Genomic DNA, 18,079 nt, shown 5'->3' with positions numbered 1-18,079 from the left:
GGAAGGGGCGGTGCGGCGGGGGCGCGGGTCGAGCGCTCCGCCCGGTGCCGCTCGGTCCCCCCGCCCCGGTGCCCTCGGCCGGTGCCGCTCCGCCGGCCCGGGCTCGGCTCGGCCCCAGCCCCGCAGCCGCCGCCCATGGCGCTGGAGCAGGCACAGGGGGATGGCCCCGACCCGCCGCGCCTCTGCGAGCCCGGCCCCGCCGCGCCGCCCGGCAGGTACCGGAGGGGCCCGTGGGAGCGGGATGCGGGCGGGGATGCGGGCGGCGGTGGGAGCGGGGATGCGAGCGCGGGTCCAGGCGGTGACCGATGTCCTCGATCCGCGCAGCGGGAGCCCGCTGTCCGCCCCGGAGAGCCCCGGCGAGCCGGGCCCCGGCGGCGAGGGGGACCCCGCGGCCGCGCCCGGCCCCGACGGCGGCGATGGGGAGCCCGGAGCGGGCGGAGCGGAGGCGGCGGGACAGAGCGGAGCGGTGGCCGAGGAGCCCGGCGAGGAGGCGGCCCCGGCGCGGCCGTCGCAGAACATCGCGGTGCAGGTGGGTGCGGGTCATAGAATGGTAGACTCATAGAATGGATTGGGTTGGAAAAGACCTCCGAGATCATCGAGTCCAACCCTTGGTCCAACTCCAGTCCCTTTACCAGATCATGGCACTCAGTGCCATGGCCAATCTTAGTTGAAAAACCTCCAGGGATGGGTAATCCACCCCCTCTCTGGGCAGCCCATTCCAATGCCTGAGCACTCTCTCTGGAAAAAATTTCTTTCTGATTTCCAACTTCAATTTCCCCTGGCAGAGCTTGAGCCCATCATGCCCCCTTGTCCTATTGCTGAGTGCCTGGGAGAAGAGACCAACCCCCACCTGGCCAGAATTTCCCTTCAGGCAGTTCCAGACAGTGCTGTGGTCACATCTGAGCCTCCTCTTCTCCAGGCTAAACACCCCCAGCTCTCTCAGCCTCTCCCCACAGCACTTGTGCTCCAGTCCCTTCACCAGCCTTACTGCTTTTCTTGTTTCCCCCACCCCGGGGCTGTCTGGGGTTTGTGGAGTGATGGGTGAGGTCCCTGAAAGGTTGTTTAGGGATGGTGGAAGGTAAAGAACTAGGTAAGTCGAGGTTGGAGAGTAAAACACATCCACAGTACTTGCAGCCTTGCAGCCACTGCCATGAGTGTGGCCCTGTGCTTTGAATAGTCTTTAATTAATCTTTAAATTAAAATTGGCCCTAGTGAGGGCACATCTGGAGCACTGTGTCTGGTTCTGGTCTCCTCAGGGCTTGAAAGACAAGGAGCTATTGGAGAGGGTGCAGTGGAGGCCACAGAGATAATTAGGAGTCTGAAACATCTCTCTGATGGGGAGAGACTGCAGGAGCTGGGCCTGGTTAGTCCAGAGAAGACTGAAAGAGAATCTCATTAACGCGTATAAATATTTCAAAGATGGGTGCCAGGAGGATGGTACCAGACCTTTTGGTGGTGCCCAGCAACAGAATGAGGAGCAATGGCTAGAAACTAAAACACAAAAGTTCCACCTCAGCTTGAGGAAGAACTTTCCATGGATGGTGGCAAAGCCCTGGAGCAGCTGCCCAGGTAGGGTGTGGAGTCTCCCTTTCTGGAGACATTGCAAACCCACCTGGATGTGTTTCTGTGTCACCTACTTCAAATGACCCTGTCTTGGTGAGGGGTTTGGACTGGATGATCTGCAGAGGTCCCTTCCAACCCCAGCTATTCTGTGATGCTGTGAAAAGGATGAAATAAGCATTGCTTAAGTGGCCAATCAGAATCCAGATATGGTCATTCTCTCACCACTGGTGTTTCTCCAGTGGTGGTTGATTATCTGGCCAGCATTGGAGATGTTGCAGGGATGAGGGTCTGACTGCAATCCTCTCCCTTCACAGACTGATTTCAAGGCGGCTGATGCGGATGTGAACACGGATCAGGATATCGAGAAGAACTTGGTGGGTATCAGGTCTGGGCTGAGATGCTCACACTCCCAGGCTGCTGCTCCCAGGCAAAGGAGCTGAAGCTGCTCTTCCCACTTTTTACTTGTCAAAATAGAATCATTAAGGTTGGAAAAGACTTCCAAGATCATCGAAATACCAGCCTTGGAGTCCTTAAGTTCTCCTTGTTACAGGAGGAAATGCAGCACCAGCTGCAGCTTCAAGCAGTGTATCCCTTTGTCTTTTCCAGTATAGAGAGCCTGAGCTGTGAAGGTGGAAACCATTTATCTGTGGTTCTTGTCAGGGCTCTTACACAGTGCTAAGCTTTCCTGCCTCTCTTTAGCATGAGGGGAGGGGAAGGTTCTCCCTACAGTTCACTCCCCACTGCAGGACAAGATGATGTCTGAGCGGGCGTTGCTCAAGGAGCGCTACCAGGAGGTGTTGGACAAACAGAGGCAGGTGGAGAATCAGCTGCAGGTCCAGCTTAAGCAGCTCCAGCAGCGGAGGGAAGAGGAGATGAAGAACCACCAGGTATCTGGTGAAGTCCTGGTTTTGTTTAACCTGCCCATTAGTTAGTTTTTAAATCCCTATGAAGAGGCAGAGTGGTCCAGAGTGTCTGTCTCCCAGGTTTGCTCATAATAACCAATATATATCTTGATTGGATCTGCTAAAAAGAAAGAGTTTGCTGTGTAACCTCAATCAATTAATCTAAAACAATAATAGATTTTAAATCAAAACCATTACTTGGAAATTTTGCTCTGTATTTGAATGATGCTTTTTTTTTTACTCCAGGAGATCCTGAAAGCAATTCAGGATGTTACAATCAAGCGAGAAGAGACAAAAAAGAAGATGGAGAAAGAAAAGAAAGAATTCCTGCAGAAGGAGCAGGATCTGAAAGCTGAAATTGAGAAACTCTGTGAGAAAGGCAGAAGGTATTTGTATGGAATAACAGTGTTTATTTCTGTGGGAAAAAGGTCTTGCTTAACCCTGATATTTACCTGATGGAGCAAAGAGCTTTAAACCCTTCAGAAGCAGCAAGTGTTTAGGACAGACCTGTATGAATGAATTTAGGACAGCCTCTGTATGTGCAGTTGCATTTTTATGGAGTCATTCTGTCATGTTGTAAAGGTTAACTTCTTTTATTCTGAGGCCTCAGTGCTGGTTTTGGGTAAAGCTCCTCCAGTGATGGTTCCAGGTCCTCAGCCCCTTTCCCCTGAGTGGACATTGCAGTTTTCACATGCTGTTGGAGGGGCACAGCTGCCTGGCTGAGCCTGGTTCTGTGCCACAGCCTTTGTGCAGTGTCATGAGACTGCAGGATTTCTGCTCTGGAGGGTGTTGGTGGCTGTTTTCCCACCCACTGGACGGAGCTGTCTCAGCCTCTGGTGTGCAGGGATGTGGCAGGACGGGGTTTGAACATCCTGACTCCAGCTGTGCTGTCCTCTTTCTCCTCTGCAGGTTGCTGAAGGAGCAGGAGGAGAAGGAAAACAAGATTGCCTCTCTGATCGCAGAGCAGTCCGATGAGAAGTAAGACTCTTATTACCTGATTAATGCTGCTCAGTGCACTTCTCCTTCCTGTCATTTTGCCATGGAGTGAATCTGATGCTCCTGGTGGGATAGAGCAGAGAGAATGATCCAGCAGTGCTGGCCAGTTACGTGCTCTAAGGGTTTTATCTCCTCTTTCAGCATCAGGTCTTTGGATTAAATCCTCTTTGATCCCTGTCACAAGCAGGCTCCTGGATACTTGTGGCATAAAGATCCCATAAGATTAAAGTTTGTGCTTGGTGGATTGACTCAGCTTGTAACTGCTACCTCTGATTGAATTTCAACTTCCCAGAATTAGGGCAGACTGATTTCCCTGTCTGTTCCTAAAGCTGCCCAGCTACACTAAAGTGTGGCACACTTGGGGATTTAAAGCTGGTCAGAGAAGCTCCAGGTCCAGGTGCTCCCTAGCTTAGGTGGGAATGCCCAACTTTGATCAGAAACCGCATAACTCCATGTACTGCTCAGGTTGATTCCTAGGTCAGACCTGTGCACCCTTCCCTGGAACTGGAATGATTTATTCAGAGGGGAACTCCCACCTTCTCATTTTTCCCAGTGTGTTTGCTCTCTGGTTGGTTGTGTGCTCTAGAACAGCTCCCTCTTGGGACAGTGACTCCTGCAGCCCAGGAACCTGTGGCTGGTGTCTTGGTCTGGAAGCTTCTGGTCTTCCACAGTTCCACTCCATCCAGAGCTCCCGGGATTGATCCCTTTGTGGAGTCTGTCAGCACTCCTGCTCTGTGCCATTCCCATGCCTGAGCCTAAGGAAACCCTTTCTGTTCTGTGTGCAGGCAGCTGTGGGAGATGGAGCTGGACAAGCTGAAGAACCAGCACAATGAAATCAACAGGAACATTCTTGAGGAGACAGAACGGGCCTGGAAAGCAGAGGTTAGTAGGTGACTCCTTCCCTGTAGTGTTTGGTTTGAGATTCCAGATGGTTAATGGATGGTTCTGTGAAATTAGGAGCAGTTAAGGATGAGGTGAAGTCCCACTTTGTGGAACAAGAGGAGGGATAAACAAATATCAGTGCAGTAAACATGAGTGGGGAGCAGTGCCTGGTGCACTGAGCATGACTCTTGGTGGAGAGATTGTGGTCTGGCAGCAAGAAATGAGGGAATACAGAAACTACTCTTCATTTGGGGCCTCTCTCCATTAGATCCTGTCCCTGGAGAGCCGAAAGGAGCTGCTGGTGTTGAAACTAGAGGAAGCAGAAAAAGAAGCAGAGCTACACCTCACCTACCTCAAGTAAGTCTATGTAGTGTCAGAGGTGGCAGGGAAGGTATGCCAGGTGTCCCTACATCCCATCTCTTCCTCTGCTTACGCTGGAGGTTGTACTGGAACAGTTCAGGGTTTCCTGTGGCTTTCTTAATAAAACAACGTGTTTCAGTAATCACACAATACATGTGGGGCTGTGATTATGCCCTGTTACTGTTCATCTCCTGAGCACAGTCAGTGCTGTTGGCTGTGGTATTTGTGTGTGTCCCCCAGATCAGTCACTCTGGGGTTCCTCACCTGGAGGTGAGCCCTTCCTGCCCAGCTGGATGAGGGGAAGGCAGGAGGGTGTGTGGGGAGTTAGTTGCTCCCAGTTTGCTGTCAGTGAGAGCACAGTTGCAAGTGGGAAAGTTTAGTTGTGCTTGCAGGTCTGCGCCGCCCACACTGGAGACAATGAGGCCAAAGCAGGAGTGGGAGATGAGGCTGAACAGGATACGAACAACCAAGGAAACTGTCCGAGTAAGTTCCTGCTGAACTCTCCCAGCTTAGCAGCAAGCAGTTCTTCACATCCACACTGCTTTCTGTGCTTAGCTATAACCCTCTTTGGGAGAGAACCCAACCCCCAAAATGCTGTGTGTTCAAAGGCACAGCATGGTCAGGCAGCCTTTGTGAGCAGCTGCAGAGATCTTCTGCCTCCTCAGGCTCATGCTTGTGGGTCAGCGCTGTGGACATGATCTGTGATGGGTTATTGGCAGAAGCACTTACTCTGTTTCTCCCTCTGGGTCCTTTTTCATTCTCCTGACTCCTGTGGAACCAAATGGTGTCAGTTTAGGACCTGCAGCTGCCCTGGGGCTGGGGATGCCCCAGACTTCCTCAGGTCTGATGAATGCATCTGTTTTCTTCCTTTCTGGTAGGATCAGTTCAACGACCACATCCAGATGGTGAGGAATGGCACGAAGCTGAGCAGCCTCCCACAGATCCCGACGCCGACGCTGCCTCCTCCGCCCTCAGAAGTGAGTGTCTCTCCAGCCCCAATGCCAGGGCTGGCCAGGCCCTGGGACAGCCTTCCTGCTGGCCTGGCCCCAGCCCTGCTGTGCTGTGTGTGTCTGGGATCATAGAATCATAGAATTTATTGGATTGGAAAAGACCTCCGAGATCATCAAGTCCAACCCTTGGTCCAGCTCCAGTCCCTTTACCAGATCATGGCACTCAGTGTCACAGCCAATCTCAGCTGAAAAACCTCCAGGGATGGGGAATCCACCCCCTCTCTGGGCAGCCCATTCCAATGCCTGAGCACTCTCTCTGCAAAGAATTTTTTTCTCATCTCCAACTTCAATTTCCCCTGGCAGAGCTTGAGCCCATCGTGCCCCCTTGTCCCATTGCTGAGTGCCTGGGAGAAGAGACCAACCCCCACCTGGCCAGAACTTCCCTTCAGGGAGTTCCAGACAGTGCTGAGGTCACCTCTGAGCCTCCTCTTCTCCAGGCTGAACACCCCCAGCTCCCTCAGCCTCTCCCCACAGCACTTGTGCTCCAGTCCCTTCACCAGCCTTGTGCTCTGGAGCCCTCTGCCCATTCCCTGCCTCTCTGGGCTTACCTGCCATCCCTGGAGAGGAGCCGAAGGGTCTCCTTCCCTTGCCAGCTGCCAGTGGCTGCAGTTCGTCTCATCTGTCTGCCTGGGGAGGAAGGCCCTTGGCTCTGCTTTCAGGTGGGCTTACTCTAACCAGCCTTTCCTTCTCCCCCTGTTTTTCTTTCTCAGACAGATTTCATGCTGACGGCATTCCAGCCCAACCCATCCCTCACTCCTCGGCTCCCCTTTCCCATCGGACCCGTCCCCGTTCCCATGGTCATGCCGAGTGCCGACCCTCGGGCGCTGTCCTTCCCCCTGCTGAACCCTGCTATCTCCAGGCCCAACCAGCCCTCCCCACCACTGCCAGCCTCCCAGGGCAGGAACAGCCCCGTGGTGGCATCGCTCATCGGCACGCACAGCCCTCACATGCCTCCTGCTGCCTCCATCCCTCCTCCGCCGGGCCTGGGGGGAGTGAACGTCACTCCCGAGTTCCACAGGCCACAGCCGGCTGACAAGCTGGAAAAGCTGCTGGAGAAGTTGTTGACTCGGTTTCCACAGTGCAACAAGTGAGTGTCTGGTGTTCTCGTGGAGAGTGAGGGCCTCTGTGTGTGTGTGGGATGGGAGCTGGGATCAGGGGAAGGAGGGCTCCTCCTGGAATGTGTGGGATCTGGGTGAAGCCAAGGTGTGGAGCAAAGGGTGGTGGTCTCCATCAGGTTTGGGAATGAGAAACACTTGGAGCTCTGAAGGACAGCAGGGATATCCGAGCACAGCCAGGAGCCCCCCTCCTGTCTCTGGGGATTCCCTGCTTTTTCCCACCATTTTGGGGAGAAGCTCCTCAGTGTGTGATTCTCCTCATGTGGAAGGAAGACATTGGAGAGCAGCCACTCTTGTGCAGCAACATGGCTTCCCCTGGGGCAGGGGTGGCTGCTTGTTGAGGGTCCCTGGGACTGGGAGCTCTTAACAGGCTGCTGTCCACACAGGGCTCAGCTCACCAACATCCTGCAGCAGATCAAGACTGCTCGGAAGACCATGGCCGGCCTGACCATGGAGCAGCTGAACCAGCTGGTAGCAGCCAAGCTGGCAGAGCAGCAGGAGCAGGCAGCAGCTGGAGCCCAGGTGGGACAGTGCAGGGGCTGCTGGAAGGGGCCCTGGGGAGCAGGGAGAGCTGTGCCTGCTCCCTGGATCTCCGCAGAGCTTGGGCTGTGCTTCAGGGCTGTCCCCTGGGCTTCCCTTCCTGCTGACTGTGGCGTAACCAGGGAGCAGTTTTCCCTGAGGTGGCTCATCCATCTGTGCTTTCCTCCTGGGCTGTTCTGATGTGCCTCCTTTTGCCTTGCTGCAGCCTCTCAGCCGGATCAGGGCCCCCATGTTCTCTGCTCCACTGCCTCAGATCAGCACCCCTGTGTTCCTGCCCCCAGCCCAGGTTGCTTACCCTGGAACAGCATCTCACGTAAGGCTGTTTGGATTCCCTGGGGTAAAGGAGAGGGAGGGATGGCTGGGAAGTGGCTCAAGGGATGAGCTCACGGAGCTGGGAGCTCTCTCCTCACGCTGGTGGGGTGAAGAAAGGATTAGGGGCACGGATCCATTGTTGGGGAAGAGGGAAACAGTCACGAGATGTGTTGGCAGCTCTCACAGCGTGTGGTGTCAGATATGGGGACTGGGTGGGCTGTGGCTTCAGCCTGCAGCTGAGTATGTGATCAATGCTGGGTGTCTGACTTTTCTGCTCCTTCTATTCTCTCACTGCTTGTCCCAGACCCCAGCTGCCTGTAAGCTGTGTCTGATGTGCCAGAAGCTTGTGCAGCCCGGTGACCTTCACCCCATGGCCTGCTCACATGTGCTGCACAAGGAGGTGAGTGTGTTCCCTGCTGCTTGAGGCTTCATCCTCATCCTTCCAAGTGCTGATTCCCTCCTGAGTCCCTGTGGTACTGACACCTTGCCAGGAGAAGGGTATGATCAATAAACAACGTCCTTGCATCCTGTCATCCTTTCTGTACTCTTGGCTGGGCCACCTTGTGTGGCCACTGAGTGGTGGCTTTAGGAACAGGCTGTCCTTGTTCCTGTCCCCAAGCCTGTTCTCACTGCTGAGGGTTAGACCCTGGAGCAGGACATTTGGGAAGGATCTAGAACACAGGGTGAGGGGAGAGAGCAGTCACTGCTGCCCAGGTGTCTGGGCCAGGGGGGCCAGGCAGGAGCTCTTGGGAAGAAGAGGAGACTTCCCTATCCCATGGGTCTGGCCGTGGGTTACCTGTGTGGGCAAAACCCCTCACCCCAACAGCTCTGGGGCCTCCAGCAGTGGCCCCTCAAGAGAATGGAAACTCATGTGTTGAGGAGGTCCTGGAGGGATGACATGGTTACCTTTTGATGGAGGCTGGAAGGAGCAAAGGAACCTGTCCCTGAAAACTAGTGCCCTGACAGCACCACTGTGGACAATGACACCTCTTAGTTGTGCCACTGGCTCTTGACTAACCCTCTCTCTTCCAGTGCATCAAATTCTGGGCACAAACCAACACGAATGACACTTGCCCCTTTTGCCCAAGCCCCAAATGACGGCTGCTGGAACGACGTGGGCCCACGGGAGGAGTTGCTGTGAATAGACAGGATCAGTTCTAAGATTTCTACAGTTCTATATTTATACGATCATGTATACACATGTACATTTTTATTATATAGGTAATGTGTGTATAGAAAGTCTGTATACATACAAATTCATAAATAAAGTGTGTATATTATGCAGTGATTTGCTGCTGCTGCTGATTTCTAATCTCCAGATTCTTCCAGATAAGGGCTAGTGGCACCTGCTTGCTGGGACAGTCGTGGCTGCTGCACCACCTTTTCCCACTTGGATCCCAGCAGCTCCTTTTCCAGGGCTATTCCCCATGAGTGGATGCCTCACCAACCCACTTCCCAGCAGCCTGGGCCCTTGCCAGTCATCACCTGGTTTTCCCCTCTTGACAATGAACAGGTTGGAGATAAAGAGGATTTTTTTGTGGTCTTTTTTTAATGTCATAATAATTTACCGTGTTAACATTCATTGTTCTTACATAGACACTGGGTTACAGAGTACTGGAGCCTCCAGCGACAGCCCCTGGTCCCGTCCCATCCCATCCCCTGCTGTCACTGGGCCCTGGGGAGGGAGCAGACGGACATGGCTGCGCTGCAGCTCAGGATAAACCAACCTGTCACAATTCCTGGTCTCTCCTCTCCTGTACTTTCTCCTAAAGCACGGGCTGAGGCACCAACCCTTTCTCCATGGATTTTGGTGGGATTATGAGGTGCTCAGCACCACTGAAAACCTTGTACTGACTCTCTAAAAATGCTTCCCCCATTCCTTGGGGTCTGCAGCAGGAATTCGGGACTGCTGGAGGCCGCTCTGCCTCGGGTGGGCAGCGGAGCCCCCTGGGTGCAGCACCTGAGCTCAGCCGCAGATCCTTCTCCGCGCACGCACACGCTCGCGGCGTGTTTTAAGGCAGTGGTCCACAACAGTCTCTGGGGTCCTGGGCAGGCACGAGGGTGGGGGAGAGAATGTTGCCCTCTTGCATGGAGTGGCTGGATGCAGTTTTGGAGCAGGGATGGGGATGGGGTGGGGCTGTGTGAGCGCACTGGGAGTGAGGTGGGACAGTGTGGGGGCTGTTGTGGCAGTGCCCGTGCGAGGGCGGGTGTCCTCCTACACTGCATGTGTTTCCTGGCTCCCTCACTGCTTTTCCAAATAAATGTTTAGCTGCAGGATTTCGTTAACAAGCTTTACACTGGGTCATTGCTGTGGCCCCTCAGCCTGTCCCCACCTGACCTGGTGGCTCCTCTCCTGCGTGTGGCTCCTTGGGGCAGCTGCCAGCTCAGCCCTGGCACTGCAGGTAGGCCCTCTTTGCTCATGGAGGAGCAATGCCTTTTAATTGTGGTATCTTGGTGTTTTAAGCACTTTCCTATCCAGGTTGGAGGCAGAGAAGCAAAGGAATACAGCACTACCACTGCTGCAAGGTCACGGGTGTCTGTCTTGGGGAAGGGACAGTGATCCTGCAGCATGGGGAGGAGGGGAGGGTTATCCTCACACACCAGAAAATCCTCCCTGTGCTGTAGGAACACCACAAGGACAAAAGTGCTCAGTGTCCTTTCGGCTTGTGAGCCACTGCCCTGTGTGCTCCAGCCCTGCCTTCCTCCTGCACCTCCTCATCAAACCAGCTCAGGCCCCCTCACCATCATGTGCTCCCACCAAACACATCACTGCGGTGCCATGGGTGGTGGCCACAGCCCAAGGACTGAGCAGAGGGCTAAAAACATTTAAAAGAAACCCCAAAACAAAACAGGACTGACCCCTAATGCTGGGTTTGGAACAGTGGCTTTCAGGGCTAGAATTAAAAATAGAGATATATGGTATATTGTACAGGTGAGAGGCGGCCGTTGTCTGTACACCCGTGTGGGTGGGACCTGCTATGTACACACTCTGATTGCAGTACCAGTGACTTGCTGTATAAAAAAAATGAAATAAATACAACCATGTGTCTAAAAAATAATAAATGCTGCAGTCCCCGCAGCTGCTGCCTGTCCCCAGGCTGCCAGGGTGTCCCACAGCTGGGGCCTGGACACGTGGAAGGAGCAGAGAGGAGCCGCTGTGTCCCGTGCCATGGGACATGCTGGAGGTGAGGCTGGGGGGCTGCAGGGAGGGGCCCAGGCTCCCCTATGGCTTTTGAAGGGGTGGGTGGGCTGGGGAGCAGCCAGTGCCAGGGCTTGGAACTTCAGTGTCTTCTGGCACCAGCTTCTCCATGGCAGCCGCTGCTGATGCTGGAAGGGAGGGCAGGGAGTTGCCCATCCCACGGGGAGTGGGGAAGAGGATGGGTGCCTGCTCCTGCCTGTCCCAGGAGGGGATGAGCACCTGCTCCTGTCAGTGTTGGGAGGGCAGAGTGGGCACAGGGAGTCCTGGGACTGGCAGCAGCGGGGGACAGTTTGGGAGGGCAGAGAAATGCCAGAGTGAGCTGTGTACAGGGTGAGCCATGTATGGGCATGTAGGAGGATGTCAGGGAAAGCTGTGTTTGGGTGCAGGAGGATGTCAGGGAAAGCTGTGTTTGGGTGCAGGAGGATGGCAGGGAAAGCTGTGTTTGGGCAGCCCCTTTGGGGCTGTCTCCAAAAAGCCTGGAGCTGGGAGGCTCCGGGATGATCTCTGGAGTCCAGCTCAGTGCAGGGAGCCATGGGGAAGGCACGGCCACAGGGCACGTGCGTGCAGCTCCCTACACAGAGAGGCTGGGCCAGCAGCTTCCCGGAGCAGAGAATGGAGAAGGGATGCACAGGGATGGAAGGGGACAGGCAGGGAATAGTTCGTCCATGTGTCACTCTGTCAAGCCAGGGAGGGACAGGCAGGAGAGCTTGGGACAGCCTGTCCCCAGCCCCCAGGACAGGGTTGCTGCCCTCTCCCCTGACTTGGCTGCCACACTCCTGCTGTAGGTCCCAGATGAACAGAACTCAGGCTTGGGACTCCCACAGCTGGTGCTGGCCCTGATGGACATCGAGTCCCCGAGTCCTGGGCAGAGGGTCTGAGCTCCCCACGCTGCTGTCCTGCCCCACACTCCAGCCCCTGGAGCCAGACCCCTGCCCTGCTGCCTCACCTGTGGCCCCTGCACTCTGCCGTCACTTCAGCAGGGATATGTCGTCGGCGAAGTCGTCGTGGTCCCGGCGCAGGCAGCGGAAGCAGCGCCACTGGAACACCATGAGGCAGAGGGGCAGCATGAAGAGGGCGCAGATGGCTGCCATGACGTAGGCGATGGTCATCAGGGTGGACTCGTCTGTCTGTGGGATGTTGTAGCCGCAGTCCTCCATGTTGGAGTGCAGGTGGGGCCCATCCACTGAGGCCGTCCGAAACTCGTCGTGCACTGTTGGGGGGGAAGGCAAGGCTCTGGCCACTGCCCACCCACATTCCCTGCATCCCTCCCTCCCTCCAGGCCCAGTGCTCACCATGGCAGGCGCTGACGGCGAAGCCGATGCGCTTGCGGGCACGGTCGAAGACCACATAGAAGCCTTCCATGATCACAGCGCCCATGACGGTGCCAGTGGAGGACTGGGAGATGGCAAACTTGTAGCAGTCGTCCTGAGAGGTGGCCACGTCCTCCACTGGGCGCAGGTATTGCTGCAGGGGCAGAGGTGCCATCAGGAAAGGGGGCAGTGGAGGCAGCTGTGCCCACCCAGTGTGGTCCTGCCAGTGCTGCCCACTCCAGTCCACTCTGGCTGGGCCAACGCTCACCTGGGGTAGGATGGTGATTCGGAAGGACTGGTTGGTGGCCTCCCCCATCAGGTAGAGGGATAGGACTGGGAAGATGTGCCAGGGGGTGGTGCCGACCTGCCAGCAAACCAGCTGCTCCCCCAGCCAGAAGCCATCTGGGAACTTCTCCGTCTGCCAGAGCGAAAGAGGAGGTGATTGGAGCCAAGCTTGGCAGGCAGCAGAGATGCCAGGCTGGTGGGAGGCAGCTGTACTGCCCCCAGCCCTAGGGATGTGCCCGTGGGGAAGTGATGGGCTTCACTGACCGAAGATGCTGTTTTGATGGATTTCACTGCAGCCTCAAACACCTTCTTTGGCAGCCTGAGGTTGGTGGTCCCGCTGTCCACAATGCTCTTGTCATAGTTGTACTGGGGGCAGAAGAGGAGGAGTGACACAAGTACAATACCCCAGCCCTGCTACCCTCCTGACCCCTCCAATCAACAGTGGGTGCCTCCAGTGTCACAGCCCAGCCAAACCCCTGGGACAGAGACCCTGGTGCCCCCTCACCTCCTTGCAGTCCATGTTCAGGTCCTGCCCATTGACCTCCAGCTTGACAATGATGACCTCGTAGTACCACTCCTTGCGGATAGGGGTGTACCAGATGTCCCCCACGTACAGTGAGCGGTCAATGCCACCAATGATCTGCAGTGGAGACACAAAGGTGCTGCCACCACGTGCTGCCAGAGCCCTGTGGCAGCCCCAGCAGGCCCCTCCTGCCTGCAGAGCCCTCACCATGCTGCCTCCCACCGAGGCCACGGCCTCTGTCTCATTGGGTGAGAAGCCTGTCCCGCACAGCTGCAGGGAGAAGATGTTGGGCACCCGTGTCTGCTTCACCAGGGAGTCGAAGAAAGGCTCCAGGCTGTCGTCAGGCTGGTGGGAGGAGAAAGCAGAGGCAGGGCAGGGATGTGTCAGTGCTATCCCTTCTCCAGGGGCTCTCAATGCCCAGGGGAGCTCCCCTCACTGGGACTGCTGTGCCCCAGGGCACAAACAGAGCCAAGGGAAGAGGCAATTGAAGCCTGCTGATGGCCACATCCACTGGCAGGGCCAGGCTGCTGCCAGCCAGGACTCACCCGGGCAATCTCAGCATACGCCAGCCCCAGGATCCCTTCCCAGTTGGAGCCATTGATGAAGAATTTGTCCGACTCTGTGATGGCAGCGATGTTGGCTCTGACAGTGACGTTGGGGCCGTGGGGGATGGTGACCAGGTCAGTGCCCAGTTCCCCTTCCCACTTGCCCTGGGTGTAGGGCACATACACCCCCTTCCGCAGGTCGCGGTAGGTGCTGGACCTGCAAAGGTATCAAAGGGATGAGTAAGACTGGAAGGGGCCATGTGGATCCAGCCACTCCAGAGGCCAGCTGGTACTTGGCAGGGTCTGGCCAGAGCCCCAGCAAGAAGGGACAGCGTGTCACTGTGGGGCTGGGGCTGTGTCAGGGCACACTGGCTCTGCTCTTTGTCCCCTCAGAACACTCACAGCTGCCGCTGGTAGTATCTCCGGAGGAAGGGATGAGGTGCAGCTCCCACAGCAAAGTTACTGCTTCCTGTGTCCACCAGGATATTCAGCTGGAGCAGGAAGAGAGACAGAGAGGCTCATGAGTGCAGTAGGACCCTCTTTTGCTGTGCCCAGAGAGGAGAGAAGATGGTGGTGGAGCAGGAGGCAGTGACATCAGGGTGTTGAACAAGCAAACACTGTCTGCTACCGTGCAAACAGAGCATGAGCTCCTCGCTCAGCACAGCCTGGCCTCAGGCCCTCAATCCACAGGATGTGGGAAGCACCTGGCAGGTGTCATGGGGCCAGACACCAGCAACAACACAAGGGTGCAGAGGTTCCCTTTGCCAGGAAACCTAATTTGCTGCCAAAGCTGGTGGAAAGGATTGATGGTCTGCAGCCCCCGCAGATCTCTGTGCCCGCTAATCACCATCCATATGCCAAGCCCTGCACCCGATTCATTCCTGCCTGTGCAGGATTACCAGGTTTGGCAAACATCCCACTGGCAGGGCTGGGAGCAGGCCAGCTGGATCCTGCCCCCAGCTGACCCCTGCCTGTGGGGGAGCACAGTGGGATTGTTGGGGCAGAATTGCCAGGGCAGGATTGCTAGAGGAGGGCTGCTGGGGGCTCCGTGGGGCTCCCAGCCCTGCAGGGCAGCAGTGTCCAGGGAAAGCCCTGACCCCAGCCCTGGGGAATGCTCCAAAGCATCAGTCCAGCCAGCACTGCCAGGGCTTCGGCCCTTAATCTGTGGAGTCAGAGGGGAGAGGAAGGAGGTTAATGCGCTTGTGCTAATCGCAGGAGCACTGTGCTGCAGCTGCTGAGTGTTCTCTGTGGCACCCTGACAGGGGCTGGCATGTCCTGGGTGCCCTGTGCCCCAGCCCTGCTGCCGTGCACTGGGCGACAGGCCTCCCCTGGCCAGCTTCCTGCCATGGGGAATCATAGAATCGATGGGGTTGGAAAAGACCTCCGAGATCATCAAGTCCAACCCTTGGTCCAACTCCAGTCTGTTTACTAGATCATGGCACTCAGGCCATGTTTCAGGCCATGGGTAAAGATCAGAGCAGCATGTTTTCCTCTCCAATATCCACCCTGGGCGAGTGCCAACTCAGCGCCCGCTGCCTTGCCCTGGCAATCGGCACCTGTGCCCGTGCCACTTCCAGGGCTGTTCCCAGTTCTGTGGGTGGGTCATTAGGTGCCACCTGCTCCACACAGCTCATCTCCAACCCCCAGGGCACCCAGAGGAGACAGGTTTCCCTGGAGAAAGACCTGCTGAGCTGATGCTACAGTACAAGGAAGCAGGGAGGGCTTTTGCTCTCACAGGCTCCATCCTGCTGACAGGGTCATGCACAGGACCCACGTGGAAAGGACCTGGATCCTTGAGACTCAGCCCAGCCATCCATTCTGGCCAGGACACAGCACGTGAACCAGCGAGGCCAGGACATGTGTGACAGGGACGCTGCCTGAAACCTGTCCCTGGAAGTGACAGCCCCTCCAGGCACCTCGGCAGCAGCCCTGACTCTGTGCCACACACGTCCTAGTGCTGCATGCTGCTCCTGGGGACCAAGCCTGTGCCATCTGTCCAAAAACACTGGCTCCCGATGCTTGTCTCACCCCTCTTCCCTCTGTGTTTATGAATCAGCCAGTCCTGGGGAGCCAGGGAAACCAACATGCTCAGGCACATGGAGTGTGTGAGCAATCGGCTGCTGACAGTGACTTGGCAGTGCAGCACAGCTCAGAACCAAAATTAAAGCACAAGGGGGATACAGAAACTTCCTTGTCAGCACTGGGAAGGTGAAAGGAAAGCTGAGGAGATGGATCACCATCTCCCTGCTGTATGTGTCCCTTTGGGAAGGCTGCAAGCACCCCCTGGCCAAATATGCTCCTGATTTTCTGCAAAGGCAAGCCAAACTCTTTCATATGAATCTCTTCATTCCATTGCAATGCCTGGAGGGATTTTGCTCCAGCACACACACACACACACACACACACACACACACACACACACACACACACACAGAGGCACCACGTTCGCATTTGGAAGCAATCCAAGGCTGGAAGATGCTGCTCAAAAGGGTGACTGGCTCCGGAACGCACAAGTGCCTGGGAACAGGTGGTTAGTACGGAAATTATCTGGCAGCTGCGACACGTGGCAGGCAGGAGATGATGAAATCACATTTAAAACTAGATTTTAGAAATAATCTCCTCCCTTTTTTTCCCCCTAAACACACTCTGCCAGAGCAGAGAATAAATCCCAGGCACACAGGGACAACATGATGCTGCTCCCAGAGACCCGACTGTCGTGGTGGTGACATTATTCTTCTGTCCACAGCTCACATCACTCTCTCCCACCACACACACAGGGCACAGCCAGCTCGTGGAGAAAAGCCAGCCTGTATTTCAGAGCTTGTGTGGGCGCTGGGTGTTTTGGCAGCACCCAAAAAAGTGGTGGTGGCAGGCACAAGGGAATGTGGCCTCGTGCTGGGAGGAGTGTGGAGCCTCGAGCGCTGTGCTGACCCACTCCAGTCCCTGAGCCAGACTGACAGCAGTGGGGATCAGTATGGGTACAAAAGGATTTGGCAGCAAGAACCTCCACAGTCTCACCCACAAAAGAGAGGAGGAGCTGCTCACGCTGTGCTGTGTGACCAGCACTTGGCCCTCAGCACTCATCTGGTCCCCAGCATGAAGCACACGGTGCCACAACGTGACCTGGGCAGAGCAGCTCCAGCATGTGAGGGATGCTGACAAAAAGATGGAGAAGAAGCTGGTGATGCACCAGCTCCCTTTCCAGCCAGCCTTTCCCATTTTTCTGGCCTTTGCCTCCCCTTCCTGCCCCGACTCCTGGGCAGTGACAGCCTGCACAAGATCCCTGGGAAAACCAAGCTCTGGAGGATTTCTGGAGCATTTCCCCAGCTTGGGAGCAGCACACAAACCAAGGCAGCAGCTGTGCCAGGGGCTGTGCCGGGAGGAACGTGCCAAGCACGGCTTGGCCATGGGCTTCTTCGTGCCTGCCTGTGCCCGCTCCAGGCGGGCACGGGGCTGTGCAGCCACATCCCACACCCTCTCTGCCTACACACGGCGACAGCTCCTGAGTGGCAACAAGCTCTGGCTCTGGAGAGGGGATGGATGGAATAATGGATGGAGGGGGGAAGGGATGGAAGGATGGAGAGATGCAGCCTAGCCGGCCCCGCACGGAAAGGCACACGCAGCACACGCTGCCCATCCCCGAAGCGCCCAGGCAGCCAGAGAGTGCGGGGGTCACCTTCGGCGGGCGCCTGCGGCCAGCTCTCATCTCTAAGACCAGCAGGAAAAGCATCACCCGGGCGATGAGTAGCGACGGGAAGCCTGGGCTGTGCAGCGAGAGCCATGCAGCCATGGTGGCACCCGCAGAGACGGACCCGCAACCCCCGGCGGTGAGGGGAATGCGGGAGATGCGGGGGATCCGAGAGATGCGGGGGATGCATCGCCTCCCACCTCACCTTCTGCGGGGGGCTGCCCACCGTCATCTCCACGTAGTATCCCTGCCCGGACTTGCCCCGCAGGTTGTCGATCATCTCCACGAAGCTGCCGGCGCGCTCGGGCTCGGAGTCCGGCGGCGCCCGGCGCTGCCGGAGTCCCGACGGAGGGGCCGCTCCGCCCCGCAGCGGCAGCCGGATGCGCGGCGGGGCCGGGAGGGCGCGTAGGACTCCCAGCCACAGCAGCAACAGCCAGGGCCAGGCGGGCGCCATGGCCGCAGGGAGCCCCTCGAGGGGACGCGGTCAGCGGGCCCGCAGCGCCCCGCGCCTCGGCGGGGCGGCCGCGCCGGGGCGGGCGGGCGGCGCGGCGGGCATGGCGGCGCGGCCGGACCCGCCCCGGAAAGCCCGCCCGCCGGCGGAAGCGCTGCCGGAGAGACCCGCCCCGAACCTCCCCGCTCTCCCCAACCCTTTCCCGGCCCCGCTCTCCGTCCTCGTCCAGGTGTCCGGGCCGGTCCCGCCGGGACGCACCGGGATGCGCCGCGGGCGGTACCCACGCGTCGCCATGGCAACCGCATCCCCTCGGCGGACCCGCTAGGGTGACGTCATGTGTCCCTCCTCCCCGCGGGCCAATCCGAAGTCGAGCATCCCTCCGCCGGCCAATGGCGCTG

General features: G+C 57.1%; 2 protein-coding genes across 4 annotated transcripts; one reads left to right on the top strand and one right to left on the bottom strand.

Moving 5' to 3' along the window:
• Nucleotide 1: 1 nt before the first annotated feature.
• On the top strand, nt 2–8,968 carry RNF214 (ring finger protein 214). 2 transcript variants are annotated; one of them, XM_071576330.1, is made up of 15 exons: nt 2–215; nt 325–529; nt 1,878–1,937; nt 2,310–2,450; nt 2,712–2,851; nt 3,375–3,443; nt 4,247–4,343; nt 4,612–4,700; nt 5,096–5,186; nt 5,582–5,680; nt 6,424–6,800; nt 7,215–7,350; nt 7,574–7,681; nt 7,985–8,080; nt 8,713–8,968. In XM_071576330.1, the coding sequence occupies exons 1-15, from the start codon at nt 136–138 to the stop codon at nt 8,776–8,778; spliced, it is 1,854 nt and encodes a 617-aa protein (XP_071432431.1). In that variant the 5' UTR covers nt 2–135; the 3' UTR covers nt 8,779–8,968. The 2 variants fall into 2 exon arrangements, with proteins under 2 accessions (XP_071432431.1, XP_071432429.1); XM_071576328.1 differs by having other exon boundaries at nt 5,084–5,186.
• On the bottom strand, nt 8,880–17,839 carry BACE1 (beta-secretase 1). 2 transcript variants are annotated; one of them, XM_071576332.1, is made up of 10 exons: nt 17,436–17,839; nt 13,945–14,033; nt 13,543–13,759; nt 13,205–13,342; nt 12,980–13,114; nt 12,739–12,840; nt 12,458–12,607; nt 12,172–12,343; nt 11,826–12,089; nt 8,880–9,725 (listed from the first exon to the last, which is right to left on the bottom strand). In XM_071576332.1, the coding sequence occupies exons 1-9, from the start codon at nt 17,682–17,684 to the stop codon at nt 11,848–11,850; spliced, it is 1,494 nt and encodes a 497-aa protein (XP_071432433.1). In that variant the 5' UTR covers nt 17,685–17,839; the 3' UTR covers nt 8,880–9,725; nt 11,826–11,847. The 2 variants fall into 2 exon arrangements, with proteins under 2 accessions (XP_071432433.1, XP_071432432.1); XM_071576331.1 differs by having other exon boundaries at nt 8,883–12,089; nt 17,436–17,838.
• Nucleotides 17,840–18,079: the final 240 nt, after the last annotated feature.

This window comes from Pithys albifrons, chromosome 23, assembly GCF_047495875.1.
Source record: "Pithys albifrons albifrons isolate INPA30051 chromosome 23, PitAlb_v1, whole genome shotgun sequence".
NCBI lineage: Eukaryota > Metazoa > Chordata > Aves > Passeriformes > Thamnophilidae > Pithys > Pithys albifrons.
Note: the sequence above shows the minus strand (reverse complement) of the source record. Positions and strands in the feature narration are given on the sequence as shown.